The 26,007-nt window shown below is 40.8% G+C and overlaps 2 protein-coding genes across 9 annotated transcripts in view; one reads left to right on the forward strand and one right to left on the reverse strand.

Annotated features, from left to right (window-relative positions):
• Nucleotides 1–21,021, forward strand: part of lmo1 (LIM domain only 1) — a 42,583-nt gene extending 21,562 nt beyond the window's left edge. For all 8 annotated transcript variants that reach the window (XM_069897472.1, XM_069897500.1, XM_069897495.1 and 5 more), the window contains 3 exons: nucleotides 5,464–5,677; nucleotides 19,259–19,384; nucleotides 20,620–21,021. In XM_069897472.1, coding sequence (XP_069753573.1) covers nucleotides 5,464–5,677; nucleotides 19,259–19,384; nucleotides 20,620–20,725 — 446 coding nt within the window. In that variant the 3' untranslated portion in view covers nucleotides 20,726–21,021. The remainder of the gene's footprint in view (nucleotides 1–5,463; nucleotides 5,678–19,258; nucleotides 19,385–20,619) is intronic.
• Nucleotides 8,952–13,345, reverse strand: LOC138754103 (cuticle collagen dpy-7-like; the record flags this gene model as incomplete). Its single annotated transcript, XM_069917927.1, has 3 exons — nucleotides 8,952–9,055; nucleotides 12,579–12,647; nucleotides 13,234–13,345. Coding segments are annotated over 3 exons (285 nt in total), but the record flags the coding sequence as incomplete, so codon positions are not given.
• Nucleotides 21,022–26,007: the final 4,986 nt, after the last annotated feature.

A 26,007-nucleotide genomic window follows, 5' to 3' on the forward strand; every position in this document is an offset into this window, starting at 1 on the left:
TGAAACTTTGCAGATATTTGTCCACAAGTTGATGCTTTAGGATTATATAATTACTTAATCCAATTTACAAAATTCAATCCAAATTTCTTCAATACTTTAGGCAGCAAAAAATTCCCATTCTAATCTATCAAATGCCTTTTCTGCATCTAAGGCCATCTCTTTGTGCTAAATGGATTATACTCAATCTAGCTACCTTTCTGATTTTTTTTTTTTTTTTTTACACAACCTGTCTGAACCATATTTATTAATTTAGGCAACAATTTATTTTGCCAAATTGTTTAAAATTTTTTAATCTGCATTTAATAATGAAATAGGACTATAAATAAAGGTTTTTAAAGATCATGATTTTTTTTAGGGATCACTGTAATTACTGCCATTGAAAAATTATTCTGGGAGTCAGTTTCTGAGGCCTGATCTAATACTTGTGTAAATATAGGAATTTAAAAAATCTTTAAATTCTTTACAAGATTCAGGCAGAATCCATCTTCTAGGGATTTATTGTTCTGCAATGAACTCATAGCTTCCCTCACCTCTTACTCAGTGAAAGGAGGATTTAATTCAGTTGGCTCTTCCAAACTTAATCTAGGTAACATTATCTGTGATTAAATAACTATCTATTTTAATTTCATTTTTTAAAGATTCCGAACTATATAATTTCATTTTTTTTTTTAAATGATTCATTTATTTATTGAGGCTTATAAGTAACTACATTACTATTTTTAATTGCATTGATCTGTTCTGCCTTTAATGGCCAAGCTAATACTTTGTGACCTCTCACCTAATTCGTAAGTGTTCATTCTCATTTCTATAAGTTTGTAATGTATTATACTGAAGTTTTTTATTTATTGTCTACATTTATCTTCAGAGCCAGACTTTTGAAGATCTTTTTCCAAAAGTGTTATTTCTCTTTCTAATTGATCAATCTCGTATACTCTTTAATTTTGTTAGTTAAACCTAATTTGACCTCAAGTATGCTTGTAAAACATCGAATATAATAAACTTATTTACTGAATTCAAATCTGTAGCACAAAATATCCAGATTTGTGTTCGAACAACCTCAAATCTTTTCAAAAATAAAGAATTTAGTCTTCATCTACAGATTGTCTTTTCCTTATCCGGCATTTCCATCATTATTAAAAAAGGTGAATGATCAGATAAAATCATTTCTTTATAATCAGCTTCAAACATCCTAGTTTCCATTTGTGCTAAAATCAAAAATAAATCAATTCTAGAATAAGAATCATACCTACTTGAATAAAATGAATGATCTTTCTTCTTGAATGAATCCTTCCCCATATCTCTTAAACTCAAATTTTTCATCAAAACCAGTGTAGCTTTAGCTGCTTTTGTTTTTGTTGTTGCTCGAGTAGATCTATCTAACAATGGATCTAAACAAAAATTAAAATCCCCTCTGATTAAAATCTTGTGTGCCTCTGCTAAATTAAGATGTTTCTTGAATAAATTTCTTATCGTCATTATTTGGAGCATACAAATTTTTTAAAGTTCACAGTTCAGAGAATATTTAGCAGTGTACCATTACATACCACCCTGCTGGGTCTGTCACTTTAAATTTTAATCGGAAGATTCTTATGAAAATTGTTGCACCTCTTGCCTTAGAATTAAATGAAGACACATGTCCAACTCAGTCCTTTTTTAATTTCCAATATTTTTCAGTTAACTGAATTTCTTGAAAGGTCACATCAACTCCTTAATATACGTTAAGACTCTTTTTTACATTCCAGTTCAATCCATTAAAAGTTACAAACTTCAGTACCTTATTAATCTTGGTAAGATGCAATCAATACCCTTCCTTCACCTCTCCCAACAGGACTCCTCTAATTCCAAGAAGCAATATTATGTGCCAGGATGCATCTCCTCCAGCAATCCAAAGAGGAAAAAAAATACAAATAAGATACAATAACATATTTATAACTATATTGATATGTTTAAAAGTACAGCACTATCTCCCTTTATTTTGTGTGTTATGACTAAGGTCACAAAAACACACAATCAGCACCCGCCCCCCCACCCCCCCCCCCCCCACTCCACTCCTCCAAACTCCCTTGGTACATTTAATACATAATATTTAATTAGTTTACCACAATTAAAATAGCATCCTGGAAATCAAAAGAAAAGAGAAAAAATATTGTTATTCAATTTCATCCATCTCACAAACTTCCCCATTTCCAATAATAATAAAATAAGAAAAGAAAAAAATTCATCCCATCAAGGATGTGTTGTGCTCCAGGGAGACTTCAAGCAAATCCTTATGCTTGAGCAAAGTTAGTAAAGAATCTGTTTTGGTCTCCAGGAACAAAACTCTTCAGTTGCAGGGTAACAAAGAACAAATTTATAGCTTTTGTCATAGAGAATTTTCTTAACTGGGTTAAATTCTTTCCTTCCCATTGCAGCGGGCCTTGCTATTCTCTTGCCCCTTTCACAGCAAGACTTAAAACCTTGTCTTGTGTAACATAAAAATTTGATTAATATAGAACGCTGTCTTTGATTAGGAAGAGGCTTTGTTCTCAGAGCCCTATGAGCTCTTTCAATTTCAACTGGATTTTCAAAATTCTGCTCTCCCCAAATCTTTAAGAATCCATTCTTGATAGAAACGAATTGCATCAGGACCACCTTTTTCTTCTGGAAGACCTACTCTTTTAATATTCTTCTGAAATTCTCCAATACTTTGTCTAGAAGCTTTTGAATCACTATAATTAAACAGGTGGTGTATCTTCTTCAGTAGATATCCTATCTCCTGTACTCTTGTAATTTTCTCATCCATTTTCTCCAACCTCTAAGACTTTATTAGTTTCCTCTTTCATTTTTGCTTTCATTTCAGCCTTCAATCCTTCTTTCATTTCCCCCTTCATTACTTTAAACTGATACATTATCATTGTGGTAAACTTCTACTTTAGGTTGTGAAATAACTTGAATTTCTTCAATTACCTCCTTGTTGTTCTTCCTCATCTTCAGCCACCAATCCTCCTCTGGAGTCTGAATCTTCATTGGGAACAGAAGTTGAAGTTCCCAACTTCTCAACAGTCTGCTGCCCTACTCCTAGTAAAGCTTTGTGTACACCTGCATCGCACATGTGCGATTCGGTTCCAGGTTCCTCTCTGATGCCATCTGTTTTTGCGGATGGGATACACCAGTAGAGGGCCCTTCAAAAGACTCAATCGGGGGGGCAGCCCAAGCACTAGGTTCATGCTTCAGCATCAAGGTAGGCCTCAAGTCTCTCCTTTTCTTGTCAGCCTCCAGATGCAGCAGTAAGTAATTTTTTTTCTGAGGCATTGTAACTGAAAGGTACACATGTTTAAAATGTTGATAAGTTTAAAACCTTCCTTAGTTAGCACTTTTTTTAGTGAGGTTTATGCTTTACAAGATGTCAGTTTTGCAGGTGTAACTGCAGTTGTGGCTGTTTGGGTTGTCTCTCACCACTTCCAGTTGAAGCCTTCACTAAATGCTTCAGGCAGAACCAGGTTATGAATGTTTCAACCTTTGACATGTATGTTGGGTCTTGCCGATGTTTGGAAATGTCTTGGATTCACAACCAGATACTTCATCAGAACTTAAACCCACTCTAGTTGTGAGATTGATTGGCAGTCTAAAACAGCCATTCTCAATGCCCCCTGGGGGGCTCACAGCACATTGAAGTAAAAGTCTCATTGTCTTTTCCTCTCGTGTAAAATAAATATTTTTGTTTTTTCAACTGAAAAAGGAGGGAAATACAGAAGAAATCAAAACTTGCCTGCTTCACAGGGAAGGTGGCCCATAAACTTTGCTTAGAATCCTCAGGGGACCATGAACAAAAAAAAAAATGTCTAGAATGGCTATTTTGCCATGCATTTCTGACAGTTTTAAGTAGCACAACTATGTTGGCTTAAACTTACACTAGGATTAACTCTGGGGCTTGATAAGAATGGTAGAGGGAGGACTGCACTCATCCATAGTGCTGTGGAGCAAGTTGTTTTGATTCTGTTCAATGTGGTGTTCTGTGTGAAGGACTGTTTCCAAGAACTGTTTCCCATCTGTGCTGCTGTGGGCAAAAGTTTGGCAACTAATGAATTGAGTATCAGGCCATCAGTCTGACCAGGTCAGCTTGCTCACTAGTGTCAGATTCTCCGGGCTGTCATTTAATGCCTGATTAGCATTGATAGTATCCAGGTAGTGGCTATTGTGATTTAGCTAATTTCAGTTTTTTTTCTCCCCCAATTGATAAATGTGGAATAAGTAGTTGAAGTGCAGGTTTTCTTGCCCATGTGACTGATACCATGACACATCAGATTTCTTGTGCTCTTCTACCATGTCTAAAAACTTGAATTATCTCAAATGAATCTGCTTTGCTCATGCTTTTACACTCTGACAAGTTCTTCAGTGCACAACTGTTGCCATTGATCTGTTACACCTTTCCCTAATTTAAACACACTGCCAGGTGTTTCGAGCAAAGGTTTTGCAAGATCAATAAGGCTAGGAAAGACTTCTAAGTATGGTGTAAGCTTGCCAGACCATTTAACGGAAGTTAAGATGATATGGGTAACACATTGACCAGAAAGGCACCAAAGTTCTGTCACATCTGTTAAAGAGTTTCCTCCCTTAAAGGATATGTATATATAAGTATCTTGGAAAAAATAAAAGGTAAAAGTTCCATTGTTGCCTACTATAAGGAAGATGGTCACTAAGGTGAGTAAATCCCAGGGCTTGATTAAATTAATTTCAGAATACTGACTGAAACCAGAGCGGTGATTAGGGGCATGACAAAAATCTTTATCTTTAGTCACAAGACTGCAGAATTGTCCCTTTTTTAATTAAAAAAAAATCAATAATTTGAAAGCTGATAAACCTTGCATCAGTGTTTGTGGAATTTATTGGAGAAGATTTAGAAAAACGTGGACTGGTTAGGGATAGTAGGTATAATGGGGGTGGGGTGGGGGGGGAGAGGGAGATAGATCTGTCTCAAATTTGATTTTTAAGTGACGAAGGTTAAATGTAGGACAGTAGATCATGAGGAAAGCACTTCACAGGTGCCTTTAGTAAAACAAATATTTCAATTCCAGCTTGATTGAAATTTCCAAATCCTATGATGGGATTTGGACTCCCCTGGACTGTAATTTAGAGGCTTGGTTAACTTGTCTGGTGACTTAGCCACTGCTCCCATGTCACTTCCAAGTGATTAAACTGGTTGCAAAGTATTTGCTCAAAAACTATTTTTTTTGGAATAAAACATTTTAGTGTACAGATGGTTAATATTGCTGATTTGTCTCCCAACAATCCAGTCTCAGTTGAAAATGCCATATAAATACAGATCCAAGCTGTACTAAGTGTTCCTCTGCGCAAACTGAAGGGTAATATATGAGTCCAGTAAAGAATGCTCATTGCTTTGTCTTCCTCAGATCTTGTCTATTAATCTTGAGGGGGACATTTTTGAACTTTAATCTTTCTAACCAATTTCCTTTTGTATTGTAGGTGTGCCAATGCTTTCTGTGCAACCAAAAGGAAAGCAGAAAGGTTGTGCAGGCTGCAATCGAAAAATCAAGGATCGTTACCTTCTAAAGGCACTGGACAAATATTGGCATGAAGACTGCCTAAAATGTGCTTGTTGTGACTGCCGCCTTGGAGAAGTTGGATCAACTCTCTACACGAAAGCAAACCTAATTCTCTGCCGTAGAGATTACTTGAGGTAAAATATAGTTGAGAATATAAAATCTGAACTAGTTGAGTGGAAATGCTCAATTAATGCAAGATTAATGAAGATCTTCATACTAATTATTGGTTGCTCCTCAGGTAATATATTCAAGAAATCTTTGTTCTACAGCACATTAACTTATGAAAAAGCTGATTGTTCTGGTTTGAAGGTAGTTGGAGAGTTTGGGCATATTTAGTTAAAATCACATTGACCAATCTTTAAAAATCTGCAATTCAAATTACTTTTACATAACTCTTCTTGCTGATCTGTTGAAGCTAGTGTGTTTTGTATTGAAATGCACATTGCAGAAGAACTGAATATCCCACAGTATTGAAATGATGGTTCTAATATCAACTTAAGAGCTGAACCAGAGAAGATTTGTAGCCTTGCGCAGAACTTGAGTGGCACTTTGGGAATGTATCCTTGATAAATATCAATTAAAATTGAGAGCACCCCTCCAGTTCCTGAACATTGCAAGATTTCTGTCTGAGTGCCAAGCATCTTGGTCCTTTCAATAAAGGGTAGGAAATAGATATTTGATTAGGGCCAATAGAATTATGCACCTTTACGTGAAGTTCACAAACATAAGAGACCAACATTATTTTGGGAAATGGTAAGTCACATGCTCCAGATTGACTCACAATGACGACATCTCCTGGAATCTAACCACTTTAATGGCATTATAGAGTTCCTGACCACCAGTAACTTTGGATTGGCAACATCACCTCAGGTCAGGGGCTGGTTATTTCAATGCGAGTGAATTTCGATGCAATCAATACCTTCACACAATTTACAAAGCACACATTAAGACTGCACCAACAAGTTTTCAATGGTGTCCAGGACAAAGGAGCCTATATGTTTGGTATCCATCTGAATATTTCCTCCCTCTGCTGCAGTGTACCATCTATAACATGCATTCCAATTTATTTTCTAGACTATTCTGACAGCACCTAGAGTGTAACCTTTAGTATCAGAAACCAGGGTAGCTAATGTGTGAAGCTTCACCTGTGGGTCTCCTTGAAAATCATACCTGACTTGGAAATTTAATCCCCATTGTTTCTGAATCTAGACAAGAAATTTAGTGGATGTTGTGTATTTGTCTTTTCAAAAGGACTTTGACGAGGTGCTGCACACGAAGCTGCTTAACAAGATGAGAGTTCATGGAATTGCAAGAAATATGCTAGCATGGGTAGAGCAGTGGCTGATTGGCAGCAAACAGTGGCAATCAAGGGATCTTATTCTGGTTGGTTACCAGTGCTGTTCTGCAGGGCTTGGTGTTGGAGCTGCTGTTTTTTGCATTGTTTAAGGATTTGGATTGTGGAATAAATGGCAAAGTTTGCAGATGATATGAAAATGGATGGAGGGGCAGGTAGTGATGAGGAAATGGAGAGGCGACAGAGAGACTTGGTAGATTTAGAAGAATAAGCAAAGAACGAGCAAATGGAATACAATGTTGGGTAGCGTACAGTCATGCACATTGGTAGAAGGAATAAAAAGGCACTTATTTGGATGGGAAGAACATTCAAAATTCAGCAGTGCAAAAGGACTTCGAAGTCCTCATGTCAGATACCCCAAAGGTTGATATCCAGTTGACTGTGTTGAATTAGAATGCAATATTGGCATTCATATCTAGAGGAATAGGATACAAAAGCAGGGATGTGAATTTGAGTCTTTATATGGCCTGGTGAGGCCTCACTTGGAGTGTGGGATACAGTTTTGGGTTCCTTGTATAAGAATTTATGTGCTGGCATTGGAGAGAGTTCAGCAGATTCACAATAATGATTCATGAAATGAAAGGATTAATATGTGAGGAACATTTGATGACTCTTGGACTGTACTCTTTGGAGTTCAAAGAATAAGGGGAGGATCTCATGGAAGCATTTCAAGTGTAAACCTGGCAAAGATGGTTCCCATGGTATAGTCAAGGTCAAGCCCGGTTAAAATTGATGCAGAAGAATTTATTTAGCCAGAGAGTGGTGAACCTCTAGAATTGGCCTCCAAAGATGCTTTTGGAAGCAAGTTTGTTGGGTGTGTTTAGGCAGAGATTGATGGATATCTGACTAGTCAGGCTATCAAAATTTATAGGGAGATGGCATGTGAGTGGGAGAATAGATCAGCTTGTGCTTCTATATCTTATGGGCTTGTGAAATTGGAAGTTTATGCTCGCCAACATTAGAAGCGCCATTAATAGGATTAGTGGTTTGGTAAAGATGACGTTCAAAGATGCAAAAAAATGCTAACCACAATATTTACATAATTGCCCTTCAAGTGTCTTAGGTCAGATGTGGATGTCCAGGTGCCCTTGTATCTGAAAATGTATGCATTGGTGATGTACTTCTAAATAAAGCGTTGGTCAGTTCTCATATGGAGTATCGCATTACTGGACAAAAGATCAATTGAATATAATGGACTTGAATACTAACAGTGCCAGATTACCAAATTGAGCAAAGTTGCAAAAAAAATTGACTTTATTCCTCTGATTTTTGAAGCTAAAATTGTGTAAACCCCCTTTTATGTTTTGAATAACTTCAGCTGCAATATCCTATTTCCTTCACTATAGGAAAACATCACACCCATTTTCAAATCCAGCTAAATTCTTCCAAGTATTTTGTATTTAAATTTGAATCTAAGGCTGGCCATGCCTTTGTATTTGAACATTGCATATTGCCCCAATGTTTGCAAACTTGATTTTTTACCATCAACAAAATCTTGTGTATTTCTCTATGTTCCTTACATGGTGAGGACCAGGATTTTTTAAATCTATTTGGAAATGTAGCAAATTCAAAGCTGCTTGAGAAAGGAAGAAAAACAACTAATTTTCCTCATTTATTTCACAACATGATTTTCAGAAGAGGGAGGTTGTTGTGCTTTGATTTCTGCTGCAGCAGAATAATGACCATTCAAATGACATGGATGTTTTCTTTAAGCAAAGAGCACATTGTGAAATTAGTTTCTGCATCGCTGGAAGACATTCAAGATATTTTGGTCTCTAGCATGTAGGAATAACGCAAAACCATTAGGCTAACTTGGGATAATCATTTTTGTTTTTTGTCCCTTTTTTTAAAAAAAAATGCAGTTTTCTCATTGCCATTCCAGTTTTAAATTAAAATGAAGTATTTCAGAAATACTATGATTTTGGTCAATGCAAAGGTATCTTTCAAGTGACCTATATGACCAGACCCCCTGCTAACATAGCACTAATCCCTGAAGATTTCAAAGTTGCTTGTCATAATTGTGGTTCAGGGTAAAAGGTGCAAGTTGAAACCCATTATGATCGAAATTTAAATAATGCATTCTTCAAGAGCTGTGGGAGAAATCTGCAAACTTGAACATCTGTTCCCTTGCAGTTCTCAGCAGAGTCCAATTTCTTTCCTGAATATGGGAATGAATGGAAGCTTTTAACAAGCATAGTTTAGTCACTAATACAAGTCCTGAAGCTATAGCACTATATTTGCACTAGTTTGTGAACATTAACTGGATATACTGCTTCCACTCATTCAAACCAGCACTACTGAGCACGATGTAAACCTACTCAATATTTAGTATCTAGAATACTTAGAATTGAATCTTAAAAAATCTCTATACTTTCATAATTTTAAGTTTAAACTGGAATTTGCTTTTCCATTTCCCCCTCCATTCCATAAAACTCATTTATGTTCTGCATTCTAATTCTGGTGTCGGGCTTGAAAGATGTTATGAATTGAATATTCACACAGGATATTAAAATTGTTTGGCTTACTTCAATTGAAAATTTGTGCACCTCACTTGTGTGACTAAGCTTGTGTTGAAGTTGCAATTAAAAGTTAACAATTAGTTACTTTTCAAAAACTCTGTCAATTGATTTTGTACAAGAGTAATCAAGTAGTGTTTGAAATTATTTCTATTATGAATGTAATATTGCCAAGGGATTTCAGCTTAAACAGTTTTGAGTTTCAATATTTTCCATGATGGTTTTCTCACTTTCAGGCATTAAATCTAACTTTATTTTTTTTAAGGACATGGGAAACAAGATCTCACTTTAACCTGTGGTCTAACATCAACTGAAATAAAAATCCACTATTTACTTCGTGCACACTCCATAGCTGTGCACCTTTCGATCAAATACTTGATTTCCCCTTTTCTGGACAATGTGCAACTTTTGAATCTTTGGTATGGGTTTGTCATGTGCACAAGTGTACTGTGAATTGAAATTGGTGCAACCATAGTAAAAATTAAATCCCCACAATTAAATTAACTAAAAGTAAATATGAAAAGAATTATTTATAGCTGGTGGAAAAAAGTGCGCACACATCCGTGCGTCCCAGAGTAGTTTATGGTTTGGGTAATACATTTGGTATCAAGAACCTGATTGCTGTTGGGTGGCGGGGGTGAATTTACTCTTGAATCTAGCAGTAAGAAGATTGTGACCAGGGTGATAGGGCCTTGCATAGGTATCTTCAATGAATCAGAGGACTGTGCTCATGATGAACTTGGCATTGTTTACTACTTTCTGAAGACTTCGATGTTCCTGGGTTCTTGAATTTCCTAACCAGGCTGTGATACAACCAGTCAGTAAAATTGACAGTGCAGCTGTAGAAAATTCTAGCCAATGCATGCTAATAGGCATTGGTGTGCCTTCATATTTGCCTTGATGTACTGGCTCCAGGAAGTTGAAGGTACTAACCTGCTTCAATGCTGTCTTGCCAGTGGAGATGGGTATGTGGATCTTTAGCCTCCCCTTCCTGGAGTACTGAGTTTTTTGTCATACAGGTACAATGTCCATGTGACCAAAAAAATCTTGCTGTAGCTACACAGCAACAGTATAAATTGCCATTGTGTGCAGTGGCACAGATAATAAATATAATAATTTTACTGTATGATATTAATTGTGGCATTTGTCTTGGAATGAACTGTTTATTAGCTGATCTTTAAGCACTTGAAACTACAGACTAATTTTCACCAGCCACTCTGAAATTTCCTGTAAATTGCACAACTAGCTTCTAAAAATGGCATTCATTTCAAATTTATAGTTGGCAATTTGATTTGGAAGAAATCAGTGGTGCATTCAAATGATTAACCATGCAGTAACAGCCATTGTTTTCTCCCATTAGCTGAATAATGTAATTTTTACAATAAACCACTAAATATTTTGAGGCTTAAGAGCTAGAACTTGATATATTTTTATGGACTATACATATTGCTTTACCTATTGCAAGGCTTACATTGTGGGTGTGACCTGGAATTTGGGGTGGGAAAAGGTGGGTTAATGATCAACTTCCCTTGAGTCAATTGCACATAAATGGTTGTCTTGAACAGCCTACATTAGTTCAGTTTGCAGAATGGTTCTACAACTTGGTATGATGGATGTTGTCAGTGTTGCTTGTTCAATTTTTGGTGCGCTTACAATCAGTGAAGTTGCTGCATAGAGAAACCTTTAATAATGGTAGCAGGTAAGAGGCCATTTGGAGCAATATGTCATGAATGCAAATTGTATACTAAAGGCAGTCTGCAGGTTTCAACTGAGTCAAAGATATTCCTTGTGCATCTCTTTAATACAGTATTTGTAAATTACAGTGCAATGTGCTTTCTTGCAGAAAGGAACCCTGACAGAACAATGGACAAAGTATGCACACTGTTCTTGTTCAATAAACCAGTATATGAAAATGTATGTCAGTGTTTTGAATAAGTTCATGAAGCTTGTACAATCTTTACAACTAGCTCAAATGGTCAACTTGCAATAGCTAAAGGTTAATAAATAAGTTATGGCATGAATTGGGAACCCCACAACTACTTTAAAGGACTTGATGGAATAGAAATGTACTTAAGACAGTATAGTTTGATTCATTAAAATGCCATTGACATGGAAACCACATACTGCAAAAATTAGATAATTTTAGACTGTAGTAATACTGGATGATTTAGACCTTAAAAAAAAGAACATTGCAGCTTTTTTGTTTCATGATATTTTGTTGACCCTTGTAAATGTACTCAAGAACTATCTAATCCTTCCCCACTGCAGACCCATAATCTACTTTCAAAATTATGTTGAAACTACAAAATGGGGCAGGTCCTTGAGGTATCAGGCATTCAGAAAATAACAGGCTAATGGAATTCTGACCTTTAAACAGGAGTACATAGGAGTATGCTGTGGTGCAAATATCAGTGGCCATGTGTTTTGCATAGATGAGAGAACATGAGACATAGTAATCCATGTTAGGCTGAGGGATGTTGAGCACAATGAGCAAAATGAAGATAAACTATTTCAGTAGAATTTTTGAATAGGAGGCCTTGCCTAAATTTAAATACAGCCCTTTATGTCAATGTGGGAAGGGAGTTTTGAATTCTCATAATTAGAAGTTGAATCAATTGTCAAATAATTTTTTAAAATAAAATGCCAACCATGATCTGAGGGTAGAAAGGAGTGATGGATTTGTGCCAGTCAACTAAGATTTAATTGAAATAACTGGAATGGACTGAGAAACACATTCTAATTGTGTTCATCAAAGAAGATGCACAATAAACCATGGGGAGGAGCTATGTGGTTGAAAGGCTGGATGTCAAACGTGTCACAAACTTTGGCCAGTGTTGACTGCCTTTGCAATATTCACTTTGTATACAAGGCCCCAGTAGTGAAAGGGAGGCCAATGGTCCTATGGTTCAAGGCGAGAGGGAGGCCAATGGTCCTATGGTTCAAGGCGAGAGGGGGGTCCTATGGTCCGAGGCGGAGCGGGGGGTCCGATGGTCCGAGGCGGGCCGGGGGGTCCGAGGGTCCGAGGCGGGCCGGGGGGTCCGAGGGTCCGAGGCGGGCCGGGGGGTCCGAGGGTCCGAGGCGGGCCGGGGGGTCCGAGGGTCCGAGGCGGGCCGGGGGGTCCGAGGGTCCGAGGCGGGCCGGGGGGTCCGAGGGTCCGAGGCGGGCCGGGGGGTCCGAGGGTCCGAGGCGGGCCGGGGGGTCCGAGGGTCCGAGGCGGGCCGGGGGGTCCGAGGGTCCGAGGCGGGCCGAGGGTCCGAGGCGGGCCGAGGGTCCGAGGGTCCGAGGCGGGCCGGGGGGTCCGAGGGTCCGAGGCGGGCCGGGGGGTCCGAGGGTCCGAGGCGGGCCGGGGGGTCCGAGGGTCCGAGGCGGGCCGGGGGGTCCGAGGGTCCGAGGCGGGCCGGGGGGTCCGAGGGTCCGAGGCGGGCCGGGGGGTCCGAGGGTCCGAGGCGGGCCGGGGGGTCCGAGGGTCCGAGGCGGGCCGGGGGGTCCGAGGGTCCGAGGCGGGCCGGGGGGTCCGAGGGTCCGAGGCGGGCCGGGGGGTCCGAGGGTCCGAGGCGGGCCGGGGGGTCCGAGGGTCCGAGGCGGGCCGGGGGGTCCGAGGGGCCGGGGGGTCCGAGGGTCCGAGGCGGGCCGGGGGGTCCGAGGGTCCGAGGCGGGCCGGGGGGTCCGAGGGTCCGAGGCGGGCCGGGGGGTCCGAGGGTCCGAGGCGGGCCGGGGGGTCCGAGGGTCCGAGGCGGGCCGGGGGGTCCGAGGGTCCGAGGCGGGCCGGGGGGTCCGAGGGTCCGAGGCGGGCCGGGGGGTCCGAGGGTCCGAGGCGGGCCGGGGGGTCCGAGGGTCCGAGGCGGGCCGGGGGGTCCGAGGGTCCGAGGCGGGCCGGGGGGTCCGAGGGTCCGAGGCGGGCCGGGGGGTCCGAGGGTCCGAGGCGGGCCGGGGGGTCCGAGGGTCCGGGGCGGGCCGGGGGGTCCGAGGGTCCGGGGCGGGCCGGGGGGTCCGAGGGTCCGGGGCGGGCCGGGGGGTCCGAGGGTCCGGGGCGGGCCGGGGGGTCCGAGGGGTCCGGGGCGGGCCGGGGGGTCCGGGGCGGGCCGGGGGGTCCGGGGCGGGCCGGGGGGTCCGGGGCGGGCCGGGGGGTCCGGGGCGGGCCGGGGGGTCCGGGGCGGGCCGGGGGGTCCGGGGCGGGCCGGGGGGTCCGGGGCGGGCCGGGGGGTCCGGGGCGGGCCGGGGGGTCCGGGGCGGGCCGGGGGGTCCGGGGCGGGCCGGGGGGTCCGGGGCGGGCCGGGGGGTCCGGGGCGGGCCGGGGGGTCCGGGGCGGGCCGGGGGGTCCGGGGCGGGCCGGGGGGTCCGGGGCGGGCCGGGGGGTCCGGGGCGGGCCGGGGGGTCCGGGGCGGGCCGGGGGGTCCGGGGCGGGCCGGGGGGTCCGGGGCGGGCCGGGGGGTCCGGGGCGGGCCGGGGGGTCCGGGGCGGGCCGGGGGGTCCGGGGCGGGCCGGGGGGTCCGGGGCGGGCCGGGGGGTCCGGGGCGGGCCGGGGGGTCCGGGGCGGGCCGGGGGGTCCGGGGCGGGCCGGGGGGTCCGGGGCGGGCCGGGGGGTCCGGGGCGGGCCGGGGGGTCCGGGGCGGGCCGGGGGGTATTAAGGTATTGAACACTTTTTAACAAGTGAAATGAGAATCTGATGTCCATGGAATGTCATAAATTAGTGGTTTTCTTTCTGACCAAAGTGTGCTCTCTAGAAAAGGACACAAGACTGTTTTGGCAGACAAGTTAAAGGGGAATCGCAAGATTCCGTATATCAACGGTAACTGGGAAATTTGGGAGAGAATAGATCCTATTAAATGTGGCCTTCTCCGTTAAAATATAGGATATAGGGAAGGTCTTAAATTGTTATTTGTCTTTGGAGAAGATTATGGAAGAGAACAGTGAAACATTTGACCTCAAGAGGTTGTTCTGCTGGCAGTCTTAATGCAGAATAGGTGGATAAATCCTGGGGCATAACTGAGTTTATGCTAGGACAATGTGGGAAGCTAGGGAAGAAATTGCTGGGGGCCTGGCAGAGATAGTTGATGAGGGATGACTTGTCAGAAGAGTGAACATAACTAATATTGTGTCTTTAAGGGCTACAAGAATGAGATGAGCTATAGGCCACTGATAGGAAAATTACTTGGGATATTCTGAGAGTTGTGATTGCTATTTGGAAAGGCAAGAACTGATTATGGAGACAGCACGGCTTTGCACATTAGAAATTGTGAATTTGTTTTGAAGACTGATTTGCGTAGAGCAAGATGGTAGATGGTGCCTACATTGGATATCGAGGCCGTTGACAAGATCCCACATGGGATCCAGGGTGAGCTAGCCAATAGCATTAAAATTGGCTTGGTGGTAGGAATTGGAAAGATGATGGTGGAGGGTATTGAACAAATTGGAGGCTTGTGATTATTTGTGTGTTGTAGAGTTTGATGCTAGGTCTGGTTGCATCTAGTATAATGATTTGGGTAAGAATGAAGTCCAGATGGTTAGTATGTGGATGACACAAATTGGTTATAAATTTGAATCTGTTGTATCTTAGTTAAGATTACAACAGGAGCTAGAGAAAATGTTATATTCTTGACCTTTAATGAAACCATGCATTTCTTTATCTGTATAATCGACACTGATTTGTACCTCATAGAACTGGTTTCATCCTGATATGTTCACAAGCTGTATTTCCAAGTCCTATTTTCCTGCCTTTGTCCAATATCTTGATCTTCTCTAGGTACCTTTCCAATGTCAGAAACAGCACAACGGTGCCTGCCACAACCACTTCAATTGGCTGCTCATTTCACATACCTACTGCCCTCTGTGGGTAAAATTTTTCAAAGTCCCCTTTAAATATTTTGTTTCACCATAAATCTGGTCTAGAGTTTTATACTCCACTACACCAGACTGAACATTCACTTTGTGTATCCATTCATGAGTTTATACATCTCCAAGATCACTTTCAGTATCCTACATTTTGGGAGGGAAAAAAATGATATAGCCTATCCAGCAAGAGAGAGGGAAGTAGTCCTTTAAATCAAGGGGGGGGGGGGGGGGAAGGGTAGAGAGAGTAGTCCTTTAATTTAAGGTGAGGGTGAGAATAGTCTTTAATATTTATATTGAATTTTACAAGGATAAACAAACCCCCATATACAGAAAATGTGTAAAGTACACATGTCAAATATTGAACACAACAGGATTGTCAAACTTGTAATGCATGTCCATGTTTTAAAAGCACAGCTTAAGTTTATCCCAAAAAGCTCTCAACTCTTTGGCCCTATCTATACACCAGAATTTTGTAACTAAAAGTATGATTTGTTCCTGGAATAACACAGCAAGTTGCTGGAAGTCAGGTTTTGTATTTAGAGAAAAGGAAAAAAAGGAAGAGGAAAAATTGAATCAATAGTTCTTTGTTTAACTAAGGTTCTGAAAATAATACAGGAAAGGTCTCCACACCATTGGATTACTAATTGAATAGCGAATCTTTTCTAGATTTAAACTAAACTAATATCCCTCAGCAACTGAGCGTGGTTAGACAGGGCAGCATCCCGCCATCTTATTAATATTGCACATCTAACCAAAAGAGAAGTGAAGGACAGAGTATGATGTTTGATTGAAATTAAATTAATGTAGTCTTCTCCAGTGGTACAAAAAAGGGCAACCAAAGGATTGGGTTCCAGATTTAAATTGAGAATTAGGGACAAGGTTTGAACACATCCTGCCAGTATTTTTCAAGGCTAGGACACACTCAGAACAAGTGAATAAGGGAAGCCTCTCCCACATTTGTCGTAACAAGAATCCACATTTGAATAAATAAAAGATCATTTGGCTTTAAGAATTTAGAGGATGAACGTTACTTAGTCGAGGGTGCTTACCCTTCCATATATAAGACGATATAACAGAGTCTAATAAATCAATAAAAATTAGGAATGAAAGTTGGTATAGACTGGAAAAAATATAATTTAAACAATATTCATTTTGATAGTTAATTCAGCTCACCAGGGATGTAGACTGTGTTCAGCATTGTTTTAACAAAGTGAGAACATTTTCTCTAAAGATGCTTGTTTTCTTGTGACTGTAATATCAAGCGAAGCAAATTGATTTTGCACTATCTTAAAAGGAAAGCTGGTATACACTAATGTAAATTTATCCACAGGGAAAAGTTCACTTATGTAAATTTAGTTTGTATCCTGAGAAATGACTGAATTTAGTAAGTAATGACAGCATTGGGAATAGAGGATTCGGGGCTTGATATGAAAAGCAAGAGTTCATCCACATAAAGAGAAATTATGTTCAACTCCCCTCCTCCAGGGGAGTAGTCCTTTAATTCGAGGAATGTTTGGTGTGGAGCAATGCAGGTGAAATGAAAATCTGATGTCCATGGAATGTTACAAACTATTAGTTTTGTCTTTTCATCCTGAGTGTTTTCCAGAGGAGGACACAAGAAATACCCACCGGTAACGTCCCTGTCAACTGGTGTAAGGAATGGCAGATAGAATACAACTTGGACAAATGGGAGGAGTTTCATTGGGGGAAGGTGAATCAGGGTAAGACTTGCACAGTAAAGGTCAGGAATGTTGTAGAACAAAATTTCCTGAAGACTGACCAAAGGTAGACGGGGTGGTGAAGACTGACCAGAGGTAGACGGGGTGGTGAAGACTGACCAGAGGTAGACGGGGTGGTGAAGACTGACCAGAGGTAGACGGGGTGGTGAAGACTGACCAGAGGTAGACGGGGTGGTGAAGACTGACCAGAGGTAGACGGGGTGGTGAAGATGTTTGACATGCCTTCAATCAGAGCATTGCGTACAAGAGTTGAGAGGTCATGTTACAACTGTACAAGTTGTTGGAGATCCTGCACAATCCTGGTTACCCAGCTGTGGGGAAAATTGTTATGAAGGTGGAAAAATGTTTAAAAAAAAAAAAAAAAAAATTTACTGAAACTGGATGGCTTGAACTGTAAGGAGATTGGATAGGCCAATTTTTTTCCTAAAGTGTAAGATACTGGAAGTGATCTTGGAGATGTATAAAATCATGAATCCAAGGTAGTGGAGAGTAAAACTCGAGGGGATAGATTTATGGTGAAGGGGAATATTTAAAGGGAATGAGGAGCAATTTTACCCACAGAGGGCAGTGAGTATGTAAAATGATCAGCCAATTGAAGTGGTTGTGGCAGGCACCGTTGTGCTGTTTCTGACATTGGAGAGGTACCTAGAGATATTGGACAAAGGCTGGAAAATAGGGCTTGGATATACAGCTTGAGGATATATCCGGCTAGATCCTGTTCGGAGGTATAAATCTGTTTTGATCACACACAACTAAAGAAATGCTTGGTTTAATTGAAGGTCAAGAATGAGCAGAGTAGATTTGCAGATCTGTGGAAAGTGAACTGCCCAGAAATCTGTCATATTTGGATTGTTTTCTAATGAAGTCAATTCTACTGATGCAAAATGACTCTAATCAGTGCAATTAGCAATCAGATCAATTTTACTGCACAGTCCAAATTATTATCGTGCTGCTTAAAATTATGAATGAAGTTAAAATCTGAAATGGGATGGTTTACCAAGAGATTAAAAGTACATAATTATCTATTTTCCCCACACTTGAAGCCCAAGGGATTGGAAGATTTAAATGGTTCCAAACAATAAACACTATTGCAAAGGTGGTTAGACAATTACCACCTGCACTAACATCTGGTTCAATCTAATTAGTTGACTAATTACACCAAGTTTTTGACCATTGGGAGCACTGCAAGCAAATTAATACGCAAGTCTGAGCCAGCTTGTCCTTGCTTTTTATTGGGGGAGGGATGTTAATACCGAAATGCAAGAATTTAGATATGCCATTTTTTTTTAAATGTAATTTGTGCATCTTAAACTGTTGCCATTGGAGATTATGATTGTAGTAATTTTAAAAGGTTGGAAGGTATTGCTGTGCTTTTGTGAGGACTTGTTCAGGGATTTACTGTTTCTAATTTGTCTTAAATAGTAGTTTGTAATTTGAGAGAATTCTCCCTTGAGGAGAATGGGGCAGAGCAGGTGTAGGAGGAAATGAAATGACCCATAAATATGGATGGATGGATGGAAGTGGCAGATTAAGTCAGTGGAGGTGAGCAACTTGACTCAAATACTTTTGAAGAAATGGCAATATTTCTGAAGACTGATGGGGGGGGGAGGGGTGGAATCTTTATTTTAAAGCCATTGGGATAATACTAAGGAATATCGATGTGTTAATTGAAAGTGACTTCCAATATCACAATGCAGTTATTTGGTATTCCAATTGCTGCAGTATTAGTGTACTCTAGAAGCTTTCAATCTTCAGATTTATTCTTTCTTGACATTCCACTACTCCATCTCCTTTTCTGATGGTCATTAACCAAAAATGTTTGTTTTTCTCTGCAGCAGCTGATTGACAGTCCAGAATTGAGATTTTTGGGACCTTTGGTATTTTGCTGTGCCTATTGTGTAGCTTGAGACAAATATGGTGGACTACTACTCTTTGCATAGTTAACAGCTGATTATCTAAAGATCAGGAGATCTCTTGAACTTGTAATGTTTTAGGATCCTTGTTCACCAGCATAGGGAGGTGGAGTGGTCTTGTATAATGCACCTTCCAATAATGATGTGCCCTTGTATTTAATGGAACTGTTGGCTTTTATACTAATTGTGCTAGACTAGACTATTTGCTTCCCACATCACTATTTGGTATTCTATCCCATCAAATACAAAGTTAAATGATTTTTAATGTCTTCTGTAAGGATGCATGGCCCTGAATTTGGATTGTTTTATCCATTTGTCTTTTCTGTTTTTTTCATTGCATTTTATTATTTTATTCATCTAGGCTCTTTGGTACAACTGGGAATTGTGCAGCATGCAGTAAACTGATCCCTGCCTTTGAGATGGTGATGAGAGCCCGAGAAAATGTCTACCACTTGGATTGCTTTGCTTGTCAACTGTGTAATCAGAGGTAAGTTGGAGAGGAGAAAAATGAATTGCATCAAGTTAAAGGTTAAGAAACAAGCAGTCTCTCAACTGTCCATAAAAATAGACCCATCTAGAATGATCTTTCACTTGTGTTTCTGGTTTAAGAGATGTTTTAAATCTTCCTATTCAGCCTCTAAATGTAGAAAGGTGCTAATTTGAGCTGTATTACATGAATTCAAAAGTATTGTGACAACAGTTGAGAGAGCCTTGAGAGTCTGATTTTTTTTGGGGGGGTGGAACAGAATAACAAGATTGTCTTTGCAGTTTACAAATATTGTGCATCTTGCCCTTGTCACCAATAGTAAATGCAAGCAGAGGGGTGGGGTAGAGGGTTTGGTCTCTGCTTTTGCCAATTGCCCTTGGTTGGCAGGAAGCCAGAAATGTTGACCTTTTGATCTTTGAGTAGCTGGTGGGATTGACCAGTTAGAACGCCTACTATTGAGCTGCTAGCAAAAGTAAACGGAGGCATTTCTGATGCTTACTGGAACCTGATCACTAATTGATCACCTATTAATCAAATTTGAAAGTCGATTTGACTATCCTAAATGGGTCACAGCCCCATTTTCTTTGAATTTCTTGCTCAGACATGTTTACTGCAAATTAATTATTTACAACCTTCAATGAATTAAGATAAAACATCAATGTACTAATGACTCCACTAGTAAATGTAATACCTGTGTTTATTAATGTAGGTACAACTATTTACTTCCAAGATCCTCTTAATCCTGAACAATTTTTGATTGGTCCAATATTTGCTGAAGGCCGTAAATGTAGAACCAAAATTTGTCCATCCAACCCATTGAGTTTGCTGCCATTCAAATCATGGCTGATGTATTTTTTTCCCTCAATCCCATTCTCTTACCATCTCCACTTTTGATATCCTTGCTAATCAAACTCTATCAACATCAGCTTTAAATATACCTAATAACTTGGCTTCCACAGCTGTCTGTGGCAACAGACATTGATTTGTATCCAATAGGTATCCTGGATACTCAAATCAGTGGAATTTAAATTCAAAATGAGTATACATGGTGCTAAGCAGATTTGTAGGCTAGGCAGCTTCCTTCTGATCCTGAGTAATATTCATTGCAATATTTAAATACAGTGGCTTCAAACTCTATTGTTATGCAATCTGACTCAGTGGGCCTAAAGAAATTGTCACTGGATGCCAATTGTATGGGAAGTCAACCTTACTGGTACACCTAATTTTCCATCCAGGTTTTGTGTGGGAGACAAATTTTTTCTGAAGAATAATATGATCCTCTGCCAAATGGACTATGAGGAAGGGGCGATGAATGGAAGTTTCGCATCACAAGTTCAGTGACTTGTCTATGGCCTTCAAAAGCATTGCGGGGGTGAATTGCAATGCTTGAACAAAAATAGAGAGCATCTGTCGGCTTGCTTGCAACACTTCAAATAGTCCAGGATGGATTAAAGTAACAATCTCCAACACTGAGCTGTTAACATTTTAGATGCACAGCTGTGCTTATTTAGCTGGGCAGTGCTTTGCCTGTACGTTTTGTGATGTTGGGTTTGGGAGGGGTATGTACAGTCTGTTTCTGTATATATAAACTGGAACATTTATTTTACATAAATGTATTGCAATTTTATTATGACTGGTGTGCATTAAAGATTATTAAATGTTTTGCTTGCGAACATGTGACTTATTAAACCACCTTGGAACACAATCAGAAAAAGTTGAAAATTGAAATGGTTACAAAAAGCTGTTCTATTTTCAATCAGTCATTATAGCATGGACAGGCCTTTTGACACAACCCTTACAAAGGCTGCAAGATTTTTACACACGTACCTTCATTGTAGGCCTCACTCCACAATTGAATGAGTGCAATGCCGCCATTGTTTAAAAAAATCTGTAATGACAAGGAGCCTGCTAAATGTGATGTTTAATTGAAAATGTTAATTTGTTTCCCCTTTGTATTCAAATGCCTTAAAGACTAGAGGTTCAGGGAAACCACTGATCCTGTAAGCAGTACATCTATGGGAGTTGATTTATTCTTTGAAACTAATGATCTTTATGAAGCAAAATGGGCATTGTTTTTATATCACATTTTTTCATTGCTTCTCGTGGATTCATTCTTGTATGAACATGAAAATGGTGTTCTACTTATTGCAGATATTTGGACCTTTGTTGACAGTGATTTCTCAAAACAAAATCTCCTGGGAATCAAAAATAACATCACAATGCCAGAAACATTCAGTTGGGCAGCATTTGGAAGCTAGAGTTAGAATATCAAGTCTGAGACTTCCAGAACTAGGAAAGATGGAGAGTTTTCAGTAGCAGGGGAGCTGAGGGAGAGAGAGATGGGTAGAACAAATGAGAAATGAAGATTTGAGATTTCACTTTGCACTACCCATCTCCCCTACTCTGATGCTGAAAAAAAATTTTTTTTAAAAATTCCTACCTCTGGTCTTGGACTTGAAAAATTAACACTTTTTCCAGAGATGCTGCCTGACTGGTGTTTCAAGTACGTTGTATTTTCTAACTCTTCTCCCATGACAATTGCTCTTGTAAGTTTTCCAGTGCAATAGGTATGCAACATGAAAATTGCCAAATAGATGCTGTTCCTTCACTTGGGAATACATCTGAATATACTTTATGCAGTGGCATTTTAAAAACAAAAACTTGCTTGATCACTGCCAGTATGGCAGATGTGTGACAATGAGTCTAATTCCACCAGTGAACCTGACGGTGGCTTGATGCATGTTGAGAATATTGTCTGGCATCATGTTTACACAAGTGAATATCTCCATAAACTGGTTCAAAATGATAATACGATTACAGTTCCAGAGACTGGGGGTTCAAAATCCCCCACTGTCTAAGGAGTTGGTATGTTCTGCCCATGTCTGTGGGTTTTCCCCAGGAGCTCCAGTTGTCTCCCATTGTTTAAAATGTACCAGGAGTTGTAGGTTAGTTGTGTGTAATTGGGGGAATGGGGTCATGGGCCGAAATGGCCTGTTACCATGCTGTATGTCTAAATTTAAAAACATTTATATAGATGATTGAAAAGAAAATTTCTGTTGGATTGGGGTAATTTCATGACCGATGTACCAACACAGTGGTTTTTGTGCATTTCAGTATGCAAAACAATCTTTTGTTTCAAAACCATTCGTCTTGCTATATTTATTCTATCTTGAGGGGAGAATCAAAATACTGGAGTATAATGGTCAAATTATTCCAAAGAATGGTCATTTATTGTGATCATTTATTGAGGTTATCACTTCAGTACAGTGATTGAAGGATATTTGTACAATGACTTGGTTTCCAAATGTAGGATTTGACTATCAAATTGAAATGCAAGGAGTGTTGGATGCATTTTAATAATATGATTGTATTTCAGAGGAACGTTTAATTTTCTAATGCCACACTCTTGAGTATGATTGTGGAGATGTTGCTTCCCTTCTTCCCTGTTGTCCATTAGATAGCCAAGCATCAAATTGGTGGGAGAGCAAGTTGATGTTGAGGCCAATAGACTAGTTTTGGAGCTGTTTATTAGGAACTATGGAATCAAAGGCAGAACTGCTGACAATGAACTAGAGTCTGACCTGAGTTGAGGGCCAGGGAGATGCTTTGGATTTGTTTGGACAGTGGGCAGATTGAAGTGGGTCACAGCTGGCTGGTAGGTTAGACTTGCCTCTTGAAGCCTGTCATGATGGTGGATGTCTGTGCCACTGGTTTCAGATGGCAATAGTTTTATAGCTTAGAAACAGGCCTTTTGGCCCTACTGACCAAGTTGTCGTCATCACGCTGGTCCCTTCTGGTTGTATTTGTCCATGCCTCTTTAAATCTTGATGTTATAAATGTTGAACTACAACAGTGAATAATTTGTTCTCTGGGATTGGTCTTGCAATCCATGTGTAAAAATTATATTCAGCTATTGTCTCACTTGTGAAGATGCAATGAATGCATTTAATATGGCACTTGGCTATCTTTAACAATTTTCTTCCATTTAAGTTTAGTCTTGTGGTTCAGCCCCTTCTCCTCTACCTTATTCCACTTTTGTTCAGATTGCAACATTTCTCTACCAAATTAATATTGGTACCAAATTTGTAGATGGAAAATAAATCTTGCAGTGCTTTTACTAAGCCCATCTCCCACAAAGGAAATATTCTCAATAGAGTTCAAACAGGGTCAGCACCAAGGGAGGGGGGAGGGATTTCCTCCCCTCCCCCCTTTACCTGTCCCGGTGTATTTGTAGGCTGTTTTTTTTAATTCTAGGGACAGTACCGATCTCCCCATTAGTCTCTGGCGATGTGCTTTGACTGTACTTATGGCCTGTCTGTGACCGACACCTTCACATGTATGGTCACTTTGAAGAGATTGCAGCAAGCATTGCACTTGATCGAAATTGCTGGTCCCTCTGCCTTGAGCTGCACTCCAGCCCCACACTGCGCAGGTGGGCATTCATGGGGTTATCCCCTGACAGGGTCTATGGATACTTCCCTGGATTCCCCCCAGAGCTGCCACCCTCCTCCACCTGATGTGGGAACCTCAGAACAAAGCCTGGATCTTCACAGCCCATACCTGGCTGGTGATTTCTCGCCGACCTTGGTGACCTCTCCTTAGCGGCTTGGATGATGGTGGCAGCCCTGGAATCCCAGTGCATGGGTCGACTGTCCCAGCAGTCGGCAGTTCTGGAGACTGCTGACCCATGCACTGGGACTCCAGGGCTGCTGAGCGGCACAAAGTCAGGCACTTCCTGCTCTTGTATCTCCTGCAGCAGGGGAACCTGGTCGATGTTACCCATCCTCTCCTGCTGCCTCAGGACTGAATGGAGAGGCACAGAGCTTATCTGGCACAGAGGTATTGTAACCCCCACCCTGGTTACTCTAATGCCCCCTGCTAAGACTTGTTTTGACACCAAACCGGAGTTAAAATAATTTTGGTAACTTTCAAATGTAAATGAAGTGGGTTATTATAATCATTAATCTCTTCAAAAAGTGTTCAGTACAATGTCCTTTGAATGACTTCAGTACTGAAACATTACTTGTTGGCATTTATTTCATTTTTGGATAATTCATTCTGACATCTAGTCATTTATCTTTCGGTTTCAGACAATTCTAAATGGAAATATAGGGCAGAGGAAATGACTTGAGTCATGGGAAGAGCACTTCATTTAAAAGAATGATGTTGCAGGGCTTAATGTGTTGAAGGAAACAACATTGAGGAAGAGTGAAGGAAGAGAATATACAAAAGCATGGGTCCTAGAAATGGGCTGATAGTATATTCAGATGTTACTATTTTAGCACTTATGTAATGAATTAGTGTTATGCAATTGCATAGCACTAAGATGCGCATGCTTGCTTGAGTTCAGATTCTGAGTTTGAGATCCTGCCTTTCTTGTTCCAAGAACCTTTTGCATCAAGTCTCAGCTGCAAAATGAAAAAAGGGTGAATTATTGTTGGTGCCGTCCTCAAATGTGGAGCTAAGTCTCTCCATTCTTTTTGCTGAATGCAAATTTTCATGGAATATTTGAAAACCATATTTTCCGAAGCAACATTTATCCTTCAAGCAAAATTGCAGTTTAAATTTTCTCATGGTTCTCATTGCTCTTTTTTAAGCAAATGGTCCAATTATTGTTTTTAATTTGAAGGTGGTAGCATTCTCTGGTGCTTTTGATGACTTGCCAGGTTGGAGCAACCTTCTACACTAATCTTGAGGGACAGGAAACTACAGTAATCCTTGGGGATGGGAGTACAAAATTTCCTACAACAGTTTGGTCATTCTCTTCAAATCCTTGTCACTTTCTGAACATGAGACTCTTTGTTCAAAGAGAAGTAATAAAGTCAAGCAAGGTTGAGGATTCCAGCAAGGTAGAGGAATGAGGAGCTTGGGTTAAAATCTATGGTTCATGGAAAATTCATTTGAATCGCACATTGAATTCCTGTCACTGGAACAGTCCAATCTAAGGCTTCCATTAGTCATGCTGAATCCATGGTGTGAAGTGGTAGCCCTCCTAGTTCTTCTAATGAGCAAGTTCTTGAATTTTGGCATGCAGCTTCGCAAGTCATTCTTGTATTTCTGATTGGAACTGATCACCTGAAACTGTTCAGTAAGCTTGAGTTTACAAACACTTGTAGATAAGCTATTCCAGATGCAAACAGTATCAATGACATTACTTGATTGCTTGAAGAGCCATTTCAATGCCATTCAGAAATTAACAGGCTTCTTGTGCATACCTTCATATATATAGATTTTCAGTGACAGGAATTTTAAAGGACCCATGATGCTATAATCTTTGCAATGCTTTTATAACATTTCTATTACATGTGTGGTAATGAGCATATGTTGTTAGACTACCAACAGTTCAAAGATGTCAATACTATCTGACAATCCACTGAGAAATGAAAGGAAATACTGGTTCAAGTTTAATGGACAACTTTGAATATTTAAAGTAATGATGCTACCGGCTCCTGGCTTTGGAAGAGAGTCAAGAAATGAGGAAAAAATTAACAAGAGACCAATTTGAAACTTTAAAATGTTCAGTTCCTGCCCAATTTGTGAATGAGCCTTCTAAATGCAGTTGGGGAGAGGAGAAAAAAAAAACTTATTTCAGTCCATATGTGATAGTGGCTATTTTTAAGACC

The sequence above is a fragment of the Narcine bancroftii genome, chromosome 1, assembly GCF_036971445.1.
Source record: "Narcine bancroftii isolate sNarBan1 chromosome 1, sNarBan1.hap1, whole genome shotgun sequence".
Lineage (NCBI taxonomy): Eukaryota > Metazoa > Chordata > Chondrichthyes > Torpediniformes > Narcinidae > Narcine > Narcine bancroftii.